This window comes from Sinocyclocheilus anshuiensis, unplaced genomic scaffold (genome assembly GCF_001515605.1).
Source record: "Sinocyclocheilus anshuiensis isolate Anshui unplaced genomic scaffold, SAMN03320099.WGS_v1.1 scaffold850, whole genome shotgun sequence".
In the NCBI taxonomy this organism is placed as follows: Eukaryota; Metazoa; Chordata; class Actinopteri; order Cypriniformes; family Cyprinidae; genus Sinocyclocheilus; species Sinocyclocheilus anshuiensis.
This window is the reverse complement of record NW_015537937.1, coordinates 423,357-444,606: the sequence shown is the minus strand read 5'-3', so window position 1 is coordinate 444,606 and position 21,250 is coordinate 423,357. Positions and strand designations below refer to the sequence as shown.

Sequence of the window (21,250 nt, the reverse complement as noted above, 5' to 3'; positions counted from 1 at the left end):
CCTGCCGGTATGAGACTCGAACCCGCAACCTTTGGGTTATGAGTCCAACTCTCTAACCATTAGGCCACGACTTCCCCCATTGATTTGCATGTTATATGTTGTATACATATTATTATAATATATTGTTAATACAATGAAATTCACCAGCTGACTTCATCCACTAAAAATGCCCTTGAGAGAAATTGGTTAAAAATAATTAAAAACGTCTCAAAAAACGTTAGTTAGTTCAGAGAAAAGCTCTAGCATCATTTGTTTGCAGATATGACTTGGTTCAATATTTTGTATCTAATGCAATGAAATCCAGACTTTAAGTGTGACATAAGGGTCCAAAATATATGTGCAAATATTTTTTATGTAGCTAAAGGTAGCATCTTTTGTTGCATTTTGTTTTGTGGAACAGAGAAGTAGAGCACTGTTTGTGGGGGCAGGCAGCGCTCCGTGCCGAACATTGCTGCCCTACATACGTCGTGATCTGCCATTGACTTGAGGGAAAGATGATACTTAATATAACAAAGTTTAATTTAAGGGAAGGATTCGGAGTGAAATAACTTCAGACAGCTTGCTGCAGCTGCTGTTTTCAGCAAACAAGAGAGAGGTCATATATTTTTAGGAAGGCTGAATTCGGTACAGATTTTTGGGGGGATTAGATGAAATAAATGGGGTCTAGCAAAGCCTATGACACAGTATCCAGTGGTACGTGCAGAAACTTTACTGTACACACTTTATGTGTACGGTGAGCACACACAGAACACATTTATGGTCCATTTTGCTCATGGAGATTTTCACACATGTACAGAGATCAATAACAGCAGGCTGCCTGGTCAATTAAAAGTTTTTATGTCTGAGTGATTAATAATGTATTTTTCAATCTAGCACTTGATCGCTGACACTATAGATGGTCCTGCCGTGTAATCAAAACCTTCAGAACAATTGGCTGCTTCTAACAATGACAGTGTAAATTTGTCCTGAGATCAGTATTACACTGTAGAGGGCAACACGGTCTGGATTAGTAGGTAACGGTCCGATGCATCAGGTTTGATTAGGGAAAATGTCTCAGACAGACCTCAACAGCTTCCAGCGAGAAAGCTGGATAGTCCTGGTTTTACATTAAAGAAATGGCAGAAAGCCAGTTTTTGGCTTCATAATAGAGCTCAGTAATATTTAATTTGACACAACAATGAGACTGTGATGGATAAAAGTAGAGTCTACTGTTCGAAATGAATCTAAATAAAATACTGTGTTAATATAATAATATCAACAACTGATCAAAATGCTGTTGTGTACTTGGGTGTCAGTTAGTAACCTTATAAAAATACATCTCTCAGGAAAAATTGCCAGTGGAATAAAAACACCAAAATCTTAAACTGACTGAATAATCAAAATAAATACAGCATCTACTCTGACCATTACAGTCATTTAAAATAGATTGTGATTAACCCTGACCGCATCGGTGAAAAGTGCTGGGAATAAAATTAGTAAAAGTGCTCTAGGTGCAATGAGTCTTCTGTATAGCACTTAAAGGTCTTGGCTGTCAGGGGAAAAGGTTGTGGGGTTTAAAGGAATAGTTCATCCAAAAGTGAAAATTTGCTATTAGTTTACTCAAACACACCTCACATCTAAGAACAGATTTAGAGAAATTTAGCATTACATCACTTGCTCACCAATGGATCCTTTGCAGTGAATAGGTGCCATCATAATGAGAGTCCAAACAACTGGAAAAAAACATGATTCCAGTATATTAGTTAATGTCTTATGAATCAGAAATCTGTTTTTGTAATAAATAAATCCATTATTAAGACATTTTGAACTTAAAACCATTGCTTCATGGCTAAAATATGAGACCTCTATCCATAATAATTGATTTTTCCAGTGAAAATGTCATCTCATCTGTATCGGGAGAGAAATATGCACAGATCAAGCAAGTGGAAATAGTACAAAACAGTTCTAAACAAGTGGATTTGGATGGGAGATGACAACAAGGGCTGGACTTTGTTTGCTGGAGGAAACAATATTATGGATTATGGACACACATTTTGTATAGAAATGAAAGTTTAAACTTCAAATGCCTTAATGATGCATCTGTTTCATACAAACACAGAGCTTTTCACTTCACATGGTGTTAATTGATGGACTGGAGACATCTGAGGGTGAGAAAACTTTCAGCAAATTTAAATTTTTGGGTGAACTGTTCCTTCAACATCAGATCTACAGAGAGCTACAGCGAGCGACACTGAAAATACAGTTATTCCCAAAGTGCATCTGCTTAGATGCTCCATGGAGACTAGCTGCAGCACATTGCTTAAAAAAAACAAATGTCAAATTTCAATTTCAAAGTTTATCAATTGGGCATTATAATGTTTCTGCTCACCGGCTGAATTATCAGTGGACAGCAGCCCATCTATTGGAAATCTCAGAGGCAGCATTTTACAACTGTAATCAACCCCAGTAAGTAAATGGAGTGTTGATTAAATCTCAGTTCAGCTCCTCAGCATGGTGAAGACTCTCTGGCTGGAGTACAATGTTGATATGAACAGTTTGATTAGATCTGTTGGTCTACGATCCACTATGCAGTTATTTTGATTTTTTTTTTATTTGCTGCAGTTAATGGGAGTCAATCACTCTTAACGATTTCTGCTGCATGCTGACGGATATCACTGTACTTTGCTGAGATAATTATGGTGTTAAAGACTGTAGTTGAAGTGCACTGTGTTTGTGTGTGCGTGTCTGCTTTGAAGCATTAATTTAAAAGTCAGTGATTTAACTGTACAGTCAGATTTGTTCTGTTAATTCTCCTGCTGTGTTTAGCTGATGGACACACACACACACACACACACACTCTGTATGAAATGTACAGTGGCCCCAAAACATATTTTCATATTTATGCTGCACATAGAAATGCATATAATTTCATAAGTAAAATGCCAATTCAAATGGCATTTATTTTAAATAAAGGTAGCAGAAGCACTATTTTCTGTAGAAACCTGTTCTTGTACTTTCGCCTTTATATCTCACAATTGGGACTATTTCTCATAATTGCAACTTTACATCTAACATTTTGGATTTGATATCTTACAATTGGGACTTTTGTTCTCATAATTGCACCTTTACATTTCACAGCTGCAAATCCATATCTCACATTAGAGCGTATCTCTTATAATTGTGACTTTGTGTCTAACAGTTGGGACTAGTTCTCATAATTGAGTCTTGTGTCTCACAAATATTTTGATCTTTTCTCATAAGTATACCTCACAAAACTTTAAAAACTTTATACCTTCACAAAAAAGTTTATTTTAAACTTTGTCACAGTTACCTTTTTTATTCTAAGGCAGAAACAGGCCTTAGAAACAGATATTTCTTATGTTTAAAAAATACATTGTTCAAAATTATTGACACTTTCTGTTTGTTAAATATTAGTGGATCATCATAGCCATAATTACTGTGATGAACTACACCTGTGGGGAACTGATTTAAAACGTATTAAAACGACACTGGGAAAATGACCTTATCTGTAGATAAATGTAAAGCTAAAAATAGTAACTGACCATGTATATGGTTATTGGTTAAGAGTAATATTCTAAGAAATGCACAAAGACTCATCTTCATTAGTCTGTAGGCTGTTCATGTTTTCATATGTGGAGAGGGATTTGTGCAATGTGAGATGATGTTTTTTAAGGTCAGTGATTTGAATAGAAAAAGTCTGAAATAATGAGCTTTCCTATTAAAACTGTCCACATCACTGACCTCTGTGGGTGTGTGCTATTGTATATTATTACACACACATTGCTAAAGTTCATGCTGGTGTTGTTTATGTGTTTGTAAATATCATTTACAATTACAAACAGCAAAGATCACAGTTATTAAAAGTCATATTTTAGTCAATTTGCATGCTAGCTTGATTCTTGAATGTTAATTATGTTTACTGCATTAATTCTGCTGTGTGTGTGTGTGTGTGTGTGTATGTACAGTATGTGTGTGTGTACTGGAGGGGTTGTATTAATTAGGGCCTCTGTCTGAAGTGGCAGCCCTTTAATGCCCCCGCGGGACAAAAAAACTGATGTAATTGAAACTGTAAAGGATGGGGGGCTCGTTAATCAGTCATAAAATTTATATTCCCATGAGGGATGTGTCTCACCGACGCACACACATAAACACGCACACACAAATGCCTATGAGGCTTTTGTAGTAATAGGTGCGGAGACATGCTTAAACATGTTTCTGCAGTGATTGTTTAGAGTGTTAATTATTGCAGGTGGTTACATCATACTCTGGAGATTTCATGACATGTTTGGTAAAACGTGTGTATTTTTGGATTCCTCCGAGAGGCATGACAGTATATGTTCCAAATGCAGTAAACTAACAGTGTTTGTTCCCATGTCTAAATATAAATATGCACCTCTGTGTATATAACATATTTGCTATGCCTCGGTGGCTACTTTACTGGAAAAACAGAAAGAGTGTATTTTACGTTGTTGGTGACTGTATGTAGTCTTAATATAAAATCAAAACTGCCTAATTAGACACTAATTGTACCTTGTAAATAGAATATATTCACTCTGTTGAGCCCTGGAAATTTCTTAGCAGCCAGCCAATCATTCTGAAGATTACAATTTTGGAAGGCTTTATTCATGTTTTTTTTGTTTTTTTGTGGCCTAACTGTCAGTCTTATATGAAAATGTGTCTACATTTATTAGAAAGTCAGTATATTTGATATCTTATTGATTTCAGAGGGCTAACTGGTTTAATCCAGATTCAATAACTTAAACATGATGTGTTTATGAGTCAATTTGGCATCAATCCCCAATTTTCTCTGACCTCTGTTACTCCCCCTAGTGGATGGGCTGGATGAGTCGTTTGTTTTGTTTGCTTGGTTTCTACTGGGTTGTAATAAGCCAATCAGAAAATGGAAAGCAATTGGAAATGCATGGTAGGAGAACAGCTAAGCTGTTGCCTAAGGCTAATTCATGTTTTTCTTTTAAGCTAAAATTTTACGTGTTTGTAAATGTGATTTTGTTTGTTCAGTTCTAATGTAGTTGTACATAAGATATGCAAGAAAGGCAAAAAATCTGCATGGTTTTAGCTTTATATAGACTCAAAATATTTTAACAGATTTATCATAAGAAAATCACAGTGTGTATGAAGTTTGAATTATGAATTTATGAATCTAAACAGTGACACAGTTAACAGTTAAATAATTGGACCTGAAAAGCGTTTTTTTAAAACCTCTTTGCTTTTGCTTTTAAATGAGTACATTTAAAATGATAGCATGCTTATTAACTGTAAAATATTGTACTCTGCCTCCAGTATATGACTGACATTTATTAATTTCACATTAATGTGCAATTATGTATGCACATGTGTGTGTTTGTGTGAAATAGAGAGAAAGATGACATTTAGCTTCTGTCTCCTAGGGAATAGTATTGCATTTAAATTTAAATAAGCATTTAAGTAATTTTCTCTTGTATGCTTATGCTCAGGGTCTAAAATTTACACTTGCCAAATGCAAAAGAAAAAAAAGCCTTTGGCGAGTAAATAAACTTACTTGGCAGTGGCTGGTATCTGCTAAATGAGGAAATATTCTTTACATTAATCCACCAAAATTAAAACATGAGGGACAAAATCACTCTTTCTCTGCTTGTTTGAGTCACGATAATGCTGGCAGTGACAATGAACGGCAAACAGCAAAATTATCCCATTGTCGTAATGCCAAAAATATATTTTTAGTAAATATTCAAGATACATAAGTTTCATATTTATTGCTGGAAAATGTTTTTAATTCACTCGCCATTAGCTCATGTTTCAAAATATGACTTTTGGACACTGTTTATGCTGTTTTTGTGTTTGAGTTTTCAGTGTAAAATTCCACATATGGTCATATACAGCTGATAAATGGATGTAGAGTAGTTTCACCTGCAGTTTAGCACTCTTAATTGCTTAAGGTTGGTAAAATTCTCTGTTTTTCTTCTCTTTCTCTTCAGCTGTTCGCTCAGGTGCTGCTGTTCTTATGTATAAACACTGCAGGGATGTTTATCAGCTACCTGTCAGACCGCGCCCAGCGACAGGCCTTTCTGGAGACACGCAGGTGCATCGAGGCACGTCTCCGCCTGGAGACCGAGAACCAGCGACAGGTTAGTGTTCACAAACTTTAAACATTTCCTTCACACACACTTGCGTGACACGTGTAAACGTGTTTGTGGCTCATGTGCTTTACGATGTTTCCAGGAAGTGTAAGTATACCGTACGTGTGGTAAACCAAATAACATCTTCAACAAATTGCAATGCTAACCATACTTTCTGGCAAATACCAATTACTCCTAGTGATAGACATGTATCTGTCATACAGACCAATTAATCAGCCAATATTTGACAATTTTGTTAACTGTATTTTTGATCAATTAAGAGAAATATTCTGCCAGCAGCTTTGTCAGTGAAGGGTAAACCGTTTCTGTTTTTAAATTTAAATAAATAATTGTATAAGTTTGGGCTATGAATTTGCTTGAATTCTGTTTTACATTAGCATTGGATTGGCCACTGCCATCAAAAAAGAAATTCAACTATTATTATTTACAGTATAGCCATCATTGCATTGGGCGTTTTGTCAGAAACTGTGGTTTCCATGGTAATTTTTTGTTCATGGTGAATGGTTGTACAACACTACACAAAGAAAAGTAAAAAAAAAAGACAGTTCTGTACACGTACAACTGACGTTCAAAAGTTTGGGGTTGGTACGATTATTTCAATGTTTTTGAAATAAGTCTCTTTTGCTCAACAAGGCTTCATTTATTTGATTACAAATACAAAAACAGTAATATTGTAAAATATTATTATAGTTTAACATTTCTTTTTGAGTGTATTTAAAAATGTAATTTATTTCTGTGATAGCAAAGCTGAATTTTCAGCAGCCATTACTCCAGTATTCAGTCATGATCCTCATTGATAAAAAACATTTATTATTATCAATGTAAAAACAGTTGTGCTGCCTGATTTTTTTTTTTATTGAACATGTAATACATTTTTTCAGGATTCTTTGAGAAAGATAGCTCAAAGGAACAACATTTATTTGAAATAGAAATCTTTTGTAACAGTATAAATGTACTGTCACTTTTGATCAATTTAATACCTTCTTGCTGAGGAAAAATATTCAGTTCCTTTCCAAACAAATCTGACTGACCCCAACCTTTTAAAAGTGTTTGCACACTCATGCACAAACGTAATGTTGCTATATCACACTCCTTCACCAGCAATGGGCCGCAATGGGTGAGAGTAATTGATTTAAAGATGAGAACAGCATCTCATGGGGAGAGAAGGCTAGTGTAGAAAGGTTCCGAGACTCCTTAAGGAATCTCTCTCCGTCTCCCCCCACCCATCTCTTTCTCTGAGAGCTCTCCGGCTGTTTGCTGAAGTGGGTTTTATTTGCCAGTCAAGTGGAGCCCATGCTGGTACCACTGTGTGTGTGTGTGCGCTTGCATTTCCTCTTCTTTTGTATGTCCATCTATCCAAATTTCCCCTGCTTTTAGCCCAGCCAGTGGTGAGAGTACAAACTCTGGCTTGTTGAATGCATATTTGCAGTGCCTGCTCTTTATCCATGCAGCGTCACAAAGGTCAATTATAGCTGAGGTGTGAAATCTTTTGATATTTGAAAATACTTTCTCCTACCTCAGCCAAACTAATGTGGAGAGGCAGCTGTTAGTAATATTTCCCATAAAAAGTGTAAACGCTGTGATTGCTGTTTCTTTATGCATCTAACCAGCCCAACACCACAATATTGGCTCAACCAATGGCATTGTTTTCGAGTCCAACCAATGGAAGACTGGGAACTGTTTGTCAAATCTGTTTGAAAAAATATTTTTTTGCAATTACTTTTAGTTATGAAAAAATTACACACTTCAGCTTTAATGTATTTGGCAGACATATGTTCTATGCAGTGTTTTGTAAAAGCAAATTGTACTGAATTATAAATACATTTAAATTTTTGGGAAATTATGTTAGACACTGTTATGCATTTATATTTAGCCCTGTGTGCTGAACGCCTGGGGTTATTTGATTGACTGGTGAACCATTAAGGGAACTAACACTGGATAAAAATGACTTGAAGCTGTTATTGCAGTAAAAGGAAACTGTATCACATTGTAATGTGTTGGGTTAAATAATAAAATAATGCAAAAAACTGTTTCCTAATGAAATTCTACCTTGTCATTTGGAAGTAGTTTAAAGGTAAGACTGGTAAACTAGTTGAATTGGTAAACAGGTTGAAACTCAAAGGGAATTTATGTGTATAATATGAAAATTATATTTTTGTTTGTGTAAGTGTGCATTCAGTGACTGAATGATTTAAGTCCATGTTTAATGAAGCACATTACCCATGCTGCACCTGTGTTAGGAGCGTCTGGTCTTGTCAGTGCTGCCACGCTTCGTAGTGCTGGAGATGATTAATGACATGACCAACGTGGAGGACGAGACCCTACAGCACCAGTTTCACCGTATCTACATTCACCGCTATGAGAACGTGAGGTAATTTATTCCATTGTGGTACAGTCATCATGAATAGAATAGAAGAGAGTCAAATGGAATTAAATCAGTCATCCACCATTAAGGCTCGGTCACCCACCATTCCGGCTCAGTCACCCGCTGTTATGACTCAGTCATCCTTGATTAGGGCTGAGTCACTCTCTTTTATAACCCAAACAAGTAGCTCAGTAAAGCACAGTCAGTCACCATAAGAGCACCAACTAGGCCCTAAAAATGCCGGTCCATGGCCATTTGAGCCTAAATGAAGCCATTTTGGCCATTTTTAATGGCTTACCCTTATTTTTACACTATTTACTAAATTGTTTTATATAATATATGTGACCCTGGACCACAAAACCAGTCTTAAGTCGCTGGGGTATATTTGTAGCAATAGCCAAAAATACATTGTATGGGTCAAAATTATCAATTTTTTTATGCCAAAAATCATTAGGATATTAAGTAAAGATAATGTTCCATGAAGATATTTTGTAAATTTCCTATTGTAAATATATTAAAACTTCATTCTCATATTTAGATTTTTTTTGCATCCTCAGATTCCAGATTTTCAAATAGTTGTATCTCAGCCAAATATTGTCCTATCCTAACAATCATACATCAACAATCCATTGAACCATACATCAATGGAAAGCTGATTTATTCAGTTTTCAGATGATGCATAAATCTCAATTTCAAAAAATCGACCCTTATGACTGGTTTTGTGGTCCATGGTCACATATATGTAATAACAAATGTATTCAGAGTGATCACAGACAGAATACATGTACTGTCATAAAAAAAAAACATTTAATGTCAATTAAAACCTTCCTATAGAAATGTATACAAATGGCATGTTCCACAGCATAATTTCTGTAATCTGTTTGTTATTTGTGTAGGTACACTACTGTTCAAATGTTTAGAGTCAGTAAGATTTTTTTTAATGTTTTTGAAAGGCATCACTTGCTTACCAAGTTTGCATTTATTTGATCAGAAATACAGTAAAAACAGTGAGTTTTTATTTAGAATTTAAACTACTGTTTTCTATTTTACTGTATTTTAAATAGACTTTATTCCTGTTATGGCAAATTATCAGTCTTCAGTGTCACATGATCCTTCAGAAATCAATCAGGCAATATGCTGATCTGGTGATCAGGAAACATTTCTCATTATTATCAATGTTAAAAACAATTGTACAGCTTGACATTTTTGCTGAAGCTGTGATTTTTTTTTTCCAGGATTTTGGATAAACTAAAAGTTCAAAAGAACAGTATTTATCTGAGATAGATATCTTTTGTAACATTATGAATGCTTTTACTGTCACTTTTGATCAATTTCATTCATTAAAAAAAATAGTAGTGTAGCTTGCATAGCTAGTATATTTAAACTTATCAGTACAATTAGCTGTATAATTGTATTTTTATGAAGTTTTGCCTGTTTATCTCACATTAAAATTCACTGATCGGCTTTAAAATGTTGAAAATTAGATTTTTTTCTGGCTGATTTATGTGCATGTGTGTTTTGTGCAGTATTCTCTTTGCTGATGTGAAGGGCTTCACCAATCTTTCCACCACACTCTCTGCTCAGGAACTCGTACGAATGCTCAACGAACTCTTTGCACGCTTTGACCGACTGGCACACGTAAGTGACCTAACACACATACATGACAATCTGCAAGCCACATCACGGTGTCATTTGGGGTACAAAACATGTAATAGTCCTTGAAATAGCAGTTGGAAATTAAGTCATGCTGTTTATATCTTGGATATCACAATTAGCCTCTGGCTTGTGAGCCTATATTTAATTTTGTTTGATATCCAAGTATTGCCATGAAATGCTGATGGTTCTATAAGAAGGTTACCTTGACATTCAAAACAATTAGCACTTTTAAGTTAAGGAGTTCTTTTACTTAGACGTTACATCTCATGCTTACTTAAAGGGGTCATGAACTGAGAAACCAAATTCCCTTGATCTTTTGACATATAAGAAGTCTCTCTGTTATAAAAACATCCGGTAAGTTTCAGAATTCAAAACTTTCTCATTAGTCTAAAAACAGCTTATATTGAAGCCAGTCTGCCAAAGCGACAGCTTGTGGAATGTTCTACTCTATGATGTAATATTGTGGCTAAACACTGCCTCCACGAAGGAAGATCAGCGCCTGCTTCTACATCACTGCCGGTTTAGCCCTATCCATGCATTCACGCATGTAGTGTTTACGAGAGAGGCGAACGCGCAGGTGTATGCAGAAACCAAGCGATAAAGATGCTCTGAAGACAAGAAGACACTGTGCAGTGCCAAGTTGTGGAAAAACAGTGTTTGCGTCGCCTTCTTTCTGATCCCAAAGTTAGGAGAGACTGAATGAACTTTATGTTTCAGACCACATCAGTAAGACCTTGGTCCTTTGTTCATTTAATTTTACCACGGATTCGTTTACAAACAAGGCGCAATTTGACGTGGGTTTTTCAAAAAGATTGAAACTAAAAGACAATGCTTTACCGACTAAATTGGATCTGACAGTCATGTTGCAACACAAGTGTGAGTAACTTTTATTATTACGTGATCACTATTGCTTTGTCTCTTCTTACAGATCGTTTGATATGTATTGAGTTATTTATGTGTTTTTGACCTAAATCACAGCAGCGTCAATCTGTGAAGGACGTAGACTGTCAAACAAGCCAATCATAGCAGTGGGCATTTACTTCCGAATCTATTCAATAGACTCGGAACTTACCACACCTATTCAAACAGAGTGTTCTGATCAGGGAGGTTAAAAACTGGACAGAAAATAGCTAATTACTAATACTAATAATTATCAGTGGCCCTCTCATGATAACCATTTTCATTATTAAATTAAATACTCAAGAACAAATTCATTAAATATTTGATCCACTTATGCATTTCAGCCCAAAAACTCTGATCTTGTTCACAAACTTGTGTCTTATCCTCCTGTAATCCAGTTTAACCAGGCACCGTCTACGCTGATTTATTGCACTGTATTTGTATGACTTTCTTTCTTCTGTGGGACACAAAAGAGGATATTTAAAAAAAATGTTTTTGTCCATACAATTTATAGGTCACATATTGTACACCTTTTTGGAGTTTTATTTTAGGTTTTGATGTCCTTAAGAATATATATTTGCGGTATAAGTACCAAAAACCATCTCAATATATTTTTACAGCTCCTCTCTCAGGAGCTCTGCTGAGAACAGGTCGATTTTGGCCTGTCTAATTAATGTTCATGAGCCTCTCTTCTGATTGGCCTGTTGTGTTCTGAGTGATGCACGGCCAGGCCAACCACAGGTAACTAGGGTCAGCCGACGTCACAGCGCTAGCTGAGGCAGCAAAACAAAGGGGGAAACTGGAGGCGGTCCATTCAAACCACCGCAGATTCGGCTATTATTATTAATAATTATTATTATTATTATTGTTGTGATGTTGGGTGCCAGAATCGACATAATACAGCCTCAAATTAGAAATTTGATCGCATATCTGCTGCCACTGCCAGACAAAAAAACGACAACAGCTGTGGTTAAACGCGATAAAACGAGCAGACTGGACAGAAACGATTGTCAAAAATGCTCGCGTTTGCAGCGCACACTTCTTATCAGAAAAGGTTCAATAAAGTATTGTCTTTTGTTGTTATGGGCGCGTGTACAGATTTCTTGCCACGACTCATTATCTCACGACTATGTCGCGTATGAAATAATGTCTGTGTGCATGTGTCTAAAACAAAAAATCACAGCTACTTTATGCAGGCTGTATGCATTTTACTGTGGACTGACTGTTTTGAAACTTATATGGTAGTTAAATAGCCCCTAGACCTCAGTTATCGTGAAAAAAGCCAGGAAATTTCAGTTTTGACAATATGGGACCTTTAAGTCAGTGGAGGTTCAAAACAACCCCAGTTGACTTGCATTGTATGGACAAAAAAACAAACAGAATGTCTTCTTGAGAAAACTGTACAGGTTTAGAACGACATGAGGGTGAGTAAAGGATGACAATTTTATTTTTGGCAAACTATCCCTTTAAGTCATTGTCATTCAACACACCTTTCTATGTAAATTAGGCTTATTTTAGTGCTTTATTCACATAAGTCAGCAGTTTACCTCAGAAAATTGCTGTTACACTCCTGCTTCGCTTGCACATATTTGATGCAGGGTGTGTGAAACAAAGAGAAGTGTTATGTTTGTGTGCCAAGGGCAGTGCCAGCATATCTTGGCTTGGCGTTTATAGTGGCACCAGATAAACTGAGTTCAGTTAGAGTACAGAGGAGGTTGAAATATGTGCCGGCTCACCCTCCCTCGTGTCCTGCAGTGCACTGATGTGCTAAATGCCTGTTGCAAATGTCACATAAATAAAAATGTTGTGGCCGCGTACCCAACATTAATGACATTGATATATTGTGTGTGTGTGTGTGTGTGTGTGTGTGTTAGCGCAAGGGTACACCTGTCAACAGCTAGTGCAAATCTTGATAGCTGCCCTTGGAAGAAAGAACACCATTACTTACACACATTTATACGGGCAGATTGATTTTGTGTATTTAACAAATGTGTTTTTTTGTTCTGTTGTTCAGAATGGAGGAGGAAATAAATGCATTATGAAGAATATTAAACTCCATCCTTGTGCTGCAACTCTCCAATAATCTTGTTCATGAGTCAGTACAATAATCATTGGAGATTAACCAACCATAACTTTATTTTTGCTGATGCATAATGCAGATATTCAAATGTGGCATATGTGTGCTTGCAGATGGTTGTATCAGTATGTCATATTTAAATATCCTCGTGTCCTTGCGCATGTTGGTGTGAATCTGCCGTCGCACTCATGTGAGCAGGCCTGGTGTTGTATTAAATTCTGCAGCAGTGTTTATCGTGATGAGCAGTATTCATTTTCTTTCCCGATGGCAATGTTTATTTAGAGATGTCACGTGTGTGGTTAGTGCTGTGCTGGTTAACTGTGCGGTTGAGCTGTCACGTTCAACATTTACAGATGTAATGGTTTTGATTGCTTGCGTCATGCCACATCTTGACAACACTTTGAACTCCGAAGATCCTGTCAGCAGCATTATCTTCCAAAAATCTTTCTCGCTCTCTTGCTGTCTGTCTCTCCCTAGCTCTTAATTCTTCTTCTGTGGCCTCACATTGCCTAATGGGAAATGTATATTAACCATTTCGTTACTTGACATATGATCTAAATGAGTGATATAATGTATATATAGAAACACTAAACATCTGACAAAAGTTGGTATATTTTTTAAACTTGTGCCACGGAAATACCATGTTTCTGAACATATACCCTGGTTATGCCATGATATTCAATGAATTACTGTATATTGGAGTACCATATTATGTTATCACTATGTCTGTTCCCTTGGAAACTAATCCATGACCTTGATGTTGCTAGCAGCATGATCTAGCATTTGACCTACAGAAATCTATGAATAATATGAGCATGGTTATTATTTGCTATTAATGGTACACTACCATTCAAACATTTTATTTAATAAGTGTGCATTAAATTGATCAAAATTGACAGTAAAGACATTTATAATGCCTTAGAATTTCTATTTTAAATAAATGGTGTTCTTTTGAATTTTCTATTCAGAGAATCTTAAAGTATCACAGTTTCCACAAAAATATTAAGCAGCACAACAGTTTTAAAGCATTTATTACAATCAGAAATGTTTCTTGAGCAGCAATTCAGAATATTGGAATGATTTCTGACGGATCATGTGACACTGAAGACTGGAGTAATGATTGCTTATAAGCTTCACCATCACAGGAATAAATTACATTTTAAAATACTTCAAAAAAGACATTATAATTAGTACTAATATTTTAGAATGCTACTGTTTTTTCTGTATTTTTGATCAAATAAATGCACCTTTGTGAGCATAGGAGACCTTTTTTCAAAAACTTTTGAAGAGTTGTGTGTATATAAAAATACCATGGTATTACCATCTGACACCATCAATATATTACCACAGTACTTTTTCTGTAAGGCTCAATCCAACTAAGAGCAGGTTTAAGTTCAAATTTATTGGGTTCTTTATTAGTGACATTACGTAATGTTGATGTTTTGAGTATGGAGTGTGTTGTTACACTAGCATTTAATGCTATAGTTTCTGTGTTTATATCCATTAAAGTGGCCCACCGTTTGGTATTGATTATGCAAAAGGCATTCACTTAGCCTGCAGATTAGCACTAGTGCTTCAAACATGCTATCATGAGCCAGTCCAGAGCTAATATGGCAGTAGGCATGGGTAATGGATCTCAGAGAGACCGAATGAGTGAGTGGCGGCCTTAATTACCACCCTCTCTGAGCTCTACACAAAAACCTGGCAGGCTAAGAGATAACCAGAACAGATAGAGACTGCAGTGGAAATTATAGGGCAATTACGGTAATAAATGCTCAAACCCTCATATATCCCTCTCACACTGTAAAATGCGAAACTGTGCAATTGTTACCTAGCAGCTATTTCTACCAAATCTTTCCCTTAATTACTTTTATTGGGATAACTTGATGTATTTTGATTGATTCAATTGTATTAAATAAAAATATTGTCAACAGTTTATCATACTAAATGTAAAAATGTCTTCTCCTTTTCCTCTCAGGAGCATCATTGCCTGAGGATCAAGATACTAGGGGATTGTTATTACTGTGTTTCTGGCCTTCCCGAGCCTCGACCGGATCATGCCCACTGCTGTGTTGAGATGGGCCTCAGCATGATCAAAACCATCAGGTAATGAAACATTTCATGTTTTATACTGCCAGCCAACACTAAATAAGTGATTCAGGGTTTCAGTAAGCATGTAATGTTCCAAGAGCAAGATTTTATTGCTCGGGTTATTGACCAGATTGCTGAGAAATTTTATTGCTTAAATAGACACAAATGAGACAAGTGTTGACATAGTAGAGTTATATATCTATAAAATGAGTGTGGATATAATAGCCTAGTGCTCAGGAGACACATGCAAGTACTAAATTAACATTGTTTTCGCAGATGCATAGCTTTCAAAACCTGTACCTCTTTCTTCTTTGCATGGAACACAAAACATTTCAGAAGATTTTCCATTGTTTTAATGAATGTGAGTAAAGAATTGGGTCATTCAAGCTCCAAAATGACAAAAAGCATCTTAAAAGTGATCCCTATGACTCATGCACAATATTTCACATCTTCTGAAACCATACTATACATTTTTGTGGTGAACAGACCAAAATTTAAGCCATTCACTAGCAGCCACCACACTAGCCTTAATTGCAGCCACCACACTATCCATTATTTTTAATCAAACGATTAATATTGCCATGGCGGAGCCGTGATGCACCACAGACGTGTGTCCAAGCATTTATAGCAAGGAAAGCCCCTAATACATAAGAGCGGCCATGTATGAAGGGTTTCTTGAAGGTTATAGTACAATATATAGAATGATCTTGTGATTTTTATGTAAATCAGGTGACCTGTAAATGCAAAAAAAAACTGTTTCCAATGCAGTTTTGTGAAATATTTCCTTTTCGAAATTGCCCAAAAAACCATCTCATGCGAGTGTAAAAAAATTTTTTTGTGATGTATGGGAGTTTTTGCGAAATTGACGTGTTTCCATTGGGTGTATTTTTAAATTCGCAATTTCAGTTTGCGCAATGGTTGAAGGTTAATGGAAACGCAGCTACTGATTTTCATCTATCTTGACATCCACCATACTGTAACTGTCCTTATTAATGAGCGAAGTAATAATGCCCAATTTGTAACTGAATCGTTCTATTGAGTCAGATCTTGTCTAAGAATCTGTTGATCCAGTTCACAAAGCTTGTCTAAATGATTCGAATCATGAATCAGACTGATCTTCTCGAGTTCCGCCCACTGACTCAATAATCCTAGTGGTAAATGGCCCACTGAAGCAGAAGACTGTCAGTGAATAAAGACCCTTTATGTGTTTGTTGCGCACAAAGCCGTTGTATGGTTTGAGAAGCTGTCAAAAGTGCATTAGTTGTATAGACTATTTTAAAGATGCATTTATGGAACTTTTCGAAGCTTGACAGCTCCACTACCCAGCTATTCAAACAACCATCCATTTACTTCATTATATTTAATTTCTCATTTTTGTTTTCCACTGAAGAAAGTCATATCAACTGGTGATGACAAGAGTGCAAGTAAAGGGAAATCATTAGCTATGCTTCTTTCCTACAGGTTGGAAATTGGGCAAAGGAATGCACAAAATGAGACATAACATTAATATATGCTTCACAGGTTACATTTGAGTTAGTCTAACATTAATATCTGCTTCACAGGTTACATTTGAGTTTGTCTAACATTAATATCTGCTTCACAGGTTACATTTGAATTAGTCTGTATTAGGTATTATTAGCATTATTTTAAAACAATGGAAGTCTATAGTATGTCTGTAGTAAGGTAAAGTGAGTGAGTGAATGACAGAGAGAGAGGCCTCTAGACCAGTCCTGTTGACCCTTAATAGAGGCTAGATAGCAGATGAGAGGCCCTTGTTCAGCAGGTGTGTGCTGCACTAGTGTGAGTGCTGTCAGATATCACAGCACTCAAACTACCACTCAACACACACACAGCAGTGACGGTATGACCTCGATTTCACTTTTTATAAACAGCCACTTACTTCTGCCTGTTACCCCGTTCAGGAGTAATAGTATGATAATGTGTATTTCAACTTGCCTATACTGTAAACCCAGTGTGACTTCTCTAGCTCAACAGTTGTTTAGCAGCAGCATTACAGAGATTCAACACAGCTAGCTAGCTATCCATCCTAACTTTTTTGTATTTGTATGTTTAGGTATGTGCGCTCACGTACAAAGCATGACATAGACATGCGCATTGGGATCCACTCCGGCTCGGTTCTATGCGGAGTTCTTGGTTTGCGGAAATGGCAGTTTGACGTCTGGTCTTGGGATGTCGACATAGCCAACAAACTGGAGTCTGGGGGAATACCTGGGTAAGATACACACACAAATGTGCACACAAAAGCTCTCTTTGGTGATTAAAAAGTAAGGGAAGTACAGTGGTGTGCTGCACTAGTGTGAGTGCTGTCAGATATCACAGCACTCAAACTACCACTCAACACACACACAGCAGTGACGGTATGACCTCGATTTCACTTTTTATAAACAGCCACTTACTTCTGCCTGTTACCCCGTTCAGGAGTAATAGTATGATAATGTGTATTTCAACTTGCCTATACTGTAAACCCAGTGTGACTTCTCTAGCTCAACAGTTGTTTAGCAGCAGCATTACAGAGATTCAACACAGCTAGCTAGCTATCCATCCTAACTTTTTTGTATTTGTATGTTTAGGTATGTGCGCTCACGTACAAAGCATGACATAGACATGCGCATTGGGATCCACTCCGGCTCGGTTCTATGCGGAGTTCTTGGTTTGCGGAAATGGCAGTTTGACGTCTGGTCTTGGGATGTCGACATAGCCAACAAACTGGAGTCTGGGGGAATACCTGGGTAAGATACACACACAAATGTGCACACAAAAGCTCTCTTTGGTGATTAAAAAGTAAGGGAAGTACAGTGGGATTATCCATTAGCCCTCAAATATGCTCAACTGTGATTTTATGGACACCTTCCCCTCTTGTGTAATTGTGTGGGAGAAAATAAATAGAGTTTTTGTTTATTCTCATTTTGAAAAAGGTGTTTTGTTTTGGATGTGTGAGATGAATCTGTAGTTCATTTCGACACCCTCAGGAGGATCCACATCTCTAAAGCGGCTCTAGACTGTCTGAACGGCGATTATGAGGTGGAGGAGGGTCACGGTAAGGACCGCAATGATTTCCTGCGCAGGCATAACATCGAGACTTTCCTGATCAAGCAGCCAGAGGAGAGCTTACTCACGCTGCCGGAGGACATCATGAGAGATTCCACCAACCAATCAGATCACAGACCCTCTAATACTTCCTTCACGGAGGGAACATGGAACCCTGAACTTCCCTTCCATAACATAGTGGGCAAACAGAATGTGAGTGCAAAACACACACAAGCAAACAAGCACAGTTAAGAAAACACGCATTAATGCAACCTCAGCAATTCTGAACCTCACACACACAGCAGGCAAATGGAGCTTAAATTGAGGCTCTGTATCTGTTCACTGCACCTGTCTTTCATTTCAGTGTGAGCTTCTGATTTATTTCCACATCTCTCTGTTTTCTTTCATGTTCCTCCTGCATGGTTGGTTTGTTCTGGATAGTTGTGTGTAGGTACTTCATAACCTATATGGCGATCTGGTCTGTAAGTCGGCTTGTAAAGTGCCATTCACGGAAAATGTTTTTGCATTCCGCTGTGCTGCCTTATCCATTGATTTTCTCTGTAAATATGCATTAGACGGACATCTTTGACCGTTCCGTTTGTGTCTTGCATCTCTTGCAGTAACTTGCACATTACACAGCATTCTAAAAACATGGCACTCAAGTTCAAAATGTAATACAAAATGTGTCTGGAGACTATTTTTCCATTCCTCTGCCCTGCTTCTTATGTTTTTTTAGATGCAGAAATGTATTCTGTGTGAACGGTCCCTAAATGTTTTTCTTTACATGAAGATTCTAATTTAAGATTTTAGATGTTCTACACCCAGTAGATCAGTAATTACACTGAAGTTAGAGATCTAGACAAATACTCAGAGACAGTAGCTCCCCAAGGAAGGTTCAAATGTGAATATATACTCTGAAAACACTGTTTCTGGCATGCAGGTTTGGGAATCCTTTAGAACAGTTTTCCTGCCTCAATGTTAATGTAACATGCCATGAAAAAGCAGTGTATAAGCAGAAGTCTCTAGATCTCTTTAGCATGGCTCATGTTTTTTGAGTGCTGTTGGACAGGTATAGTGCTCTATTCTAGAAGGTCTCAGGGCTGTAGGGTGAAGGATAGTGTTCTAAAAGGCCATCTAGACTGTTGGTTGAGGACCATTTTTAAAGGATTCTAAAGGGCTATTAAAAATAGATAGTAAGTTTCTAAGGCTGTAGAAAGAAGGTTCTAGAACATTAGTTTTCAACCCTGCTCCTGGGTACCTGGTTTTGGTTTTCAAGATTGTGGGGTAAAGACAAAGGTGTAAAGGGTTTTCATGGTTGAAGGGTAAAAACAATGGTGTAACGGGTTCTCAAGGATATAGTGTAAAGACAGTGCACTAGAGGGTTCTCAAAACTGTAGGGCAGGAAATATGTTTTAATGGATTGTCAAGACTTTAGGGTATGGACAGAATTCTGGAGGGTTCACATTGTCAATGTGGTTTTCAAATTAGTTTCATAAGGAATATGTTCTAACTGATTCTTAGTGTTCTCAAGGCTGTAGGGTAAGGACAGTTTTTGTGTGGGCTCTCAAGGCTGGAAACAGAGTTCCAGTGAGTTCTCAAGGATTAAGGGTAAGAATAACGTTCTAGTGGATTGTCAGGGCTGTAGGATGGGAACAGAGTTCCAGCGAACAGTATTATAGTGGATTTTCGAGGCTGTAGGATGAGGATAGTTTTCTAAAGGGTTCTCAATGTTGAGACGTAGGGCCAGCATTCAAGTGGGTTCTTAGGGCTGTTGACAGGATCAATGTTCCAATAAGGCTTTAAGGTAAATGGTGTTCTAAATGGTTCTCAAAGCTGTAGGGTAGTGACAGTATTCTATAGGGTTCTCAAAGATGTAGACTATGCACAATGTTTTTGAGTGCTTTAGACTTTAAGATGGGGACAGGGTTCTGGAGGGTTCTCAAGTAAGGCAGGAGGATAATTCCAGCTGCTTTTCAAACTTGTGCTGTAAGGACTGTTCTAGCTGATTCTCAAAGTTGTAAGGAAGGGACAGTGTTTTAGAGCAGAGTTGTCAAACTTAGCAGCTGAAGGTCCACTTTCCTGAAGAGTTTAGCTCCATCCAGCTCCAACACACCTGCCTGGAAGTTTCTAGCACTCCTAAGACCTTGATTAGCTTGATCAGGTGAGTAAATTTAGGGTTGGAGCGAAACTCTGCAGGACAGTGGCCCTCCAGGAGCTGAGTTTCACACCTCGGTTTTAGAGTTTTTACAAGGCTGTAGGGTAAAGACAACATTCTTGTGGATTGTCAAGGTTGCAAGACGTGGACCGTGTTTTGGAGGGGTTCTCTAGCCTGTAGGGCGGGCACTGTTCTGGAGGGTTCTCAGGGTTGAATGGCTCACAACAATGTTCTAGAAGGTTTCTGTGGCATGTGCTGCTGATTATGATGCAGAACTCTCTCTTGGTGTGCGCCGAGTTGCCAGGCTGTTGCTATGGAGACGTGGTTAACATAAGGGAATGTTGTCTTTGATTAATGCGGCGCTTTTGTTGCCTTTGTCATGCAGTCATGTTAACACATCAAAGAGCTCTCACTGTATGACTGGCAGGGCAACCAGCCAATTACACATCAGCTGAGTGCACAAGCCTTCACATTAATTAGACGAGTGTGTGTGTATGTCTGAGCTATTCCAGATGTGTTCAAACAGAAGTATGCTGACATGTTCATGTGTGTATGTAAGATTATAGGGCTGGTCTCCATGACAACAGGAATGTCTGTAAGGCAGTAAAAGGATTCTTTTTCTCCTTCACGCTCCGTTTATCCCTCCCTCTCTCTCTCTTCTCGTTCATCTGCTGTTCTTTTCTTCTCCTTTATCTCACATCCTTTCCCACTCTCTTCTCCATCTCCCTGTTCAGGCTTTGTCTTCAGTGACGCATTGCAGCCACAGTGTGTGTGTGTGTGTGTGTGTGTGTGTGTGTGTGTGTGTGTGTGTGTGTGTGTGA

At 37.5% G+C, this 21,250-nt stretch overlaps 1 protein-coding gene across 1 annotated transcript in view; it reads left to right on the top strand.

The window, feature by feature from the left end:
• The window catches only part of LOC107659784 (adenylate cyclase type 8-like), a 56,834-nt gene that overhangs the window by 4,342 nt on the left and 31,242 nt on the right, over window positions 1-21,250 (top strand). Inside the window, exons 2-7 of the mRNA XM_016448816.1 lie at window positions 5,976-6,125; window positions 8,378-8,508; window positions 10,029-10,140; window positions 15,114-15,241; window positions 17,301-17,459; window positions 18,217-18,487. Coding sequence (XP_016304302.1) covers window positions 5,976-6,125; window positions 8,378-8,508; window positions 10,029-10,140; window positions 15,114-15,241; window positions 17,301-17,459; window positions 18,217-18,487 — 951 coding nt within the window. The remainder of the gene's footprint in view (window positions 1-5,975; window positions 6,126-8,377; window positions 8,509-10,028; window positions 10,141-15,113; window positions 15,242-17,300; window positions 17,460-18,216; window positions 18,488-21,250) is intronic.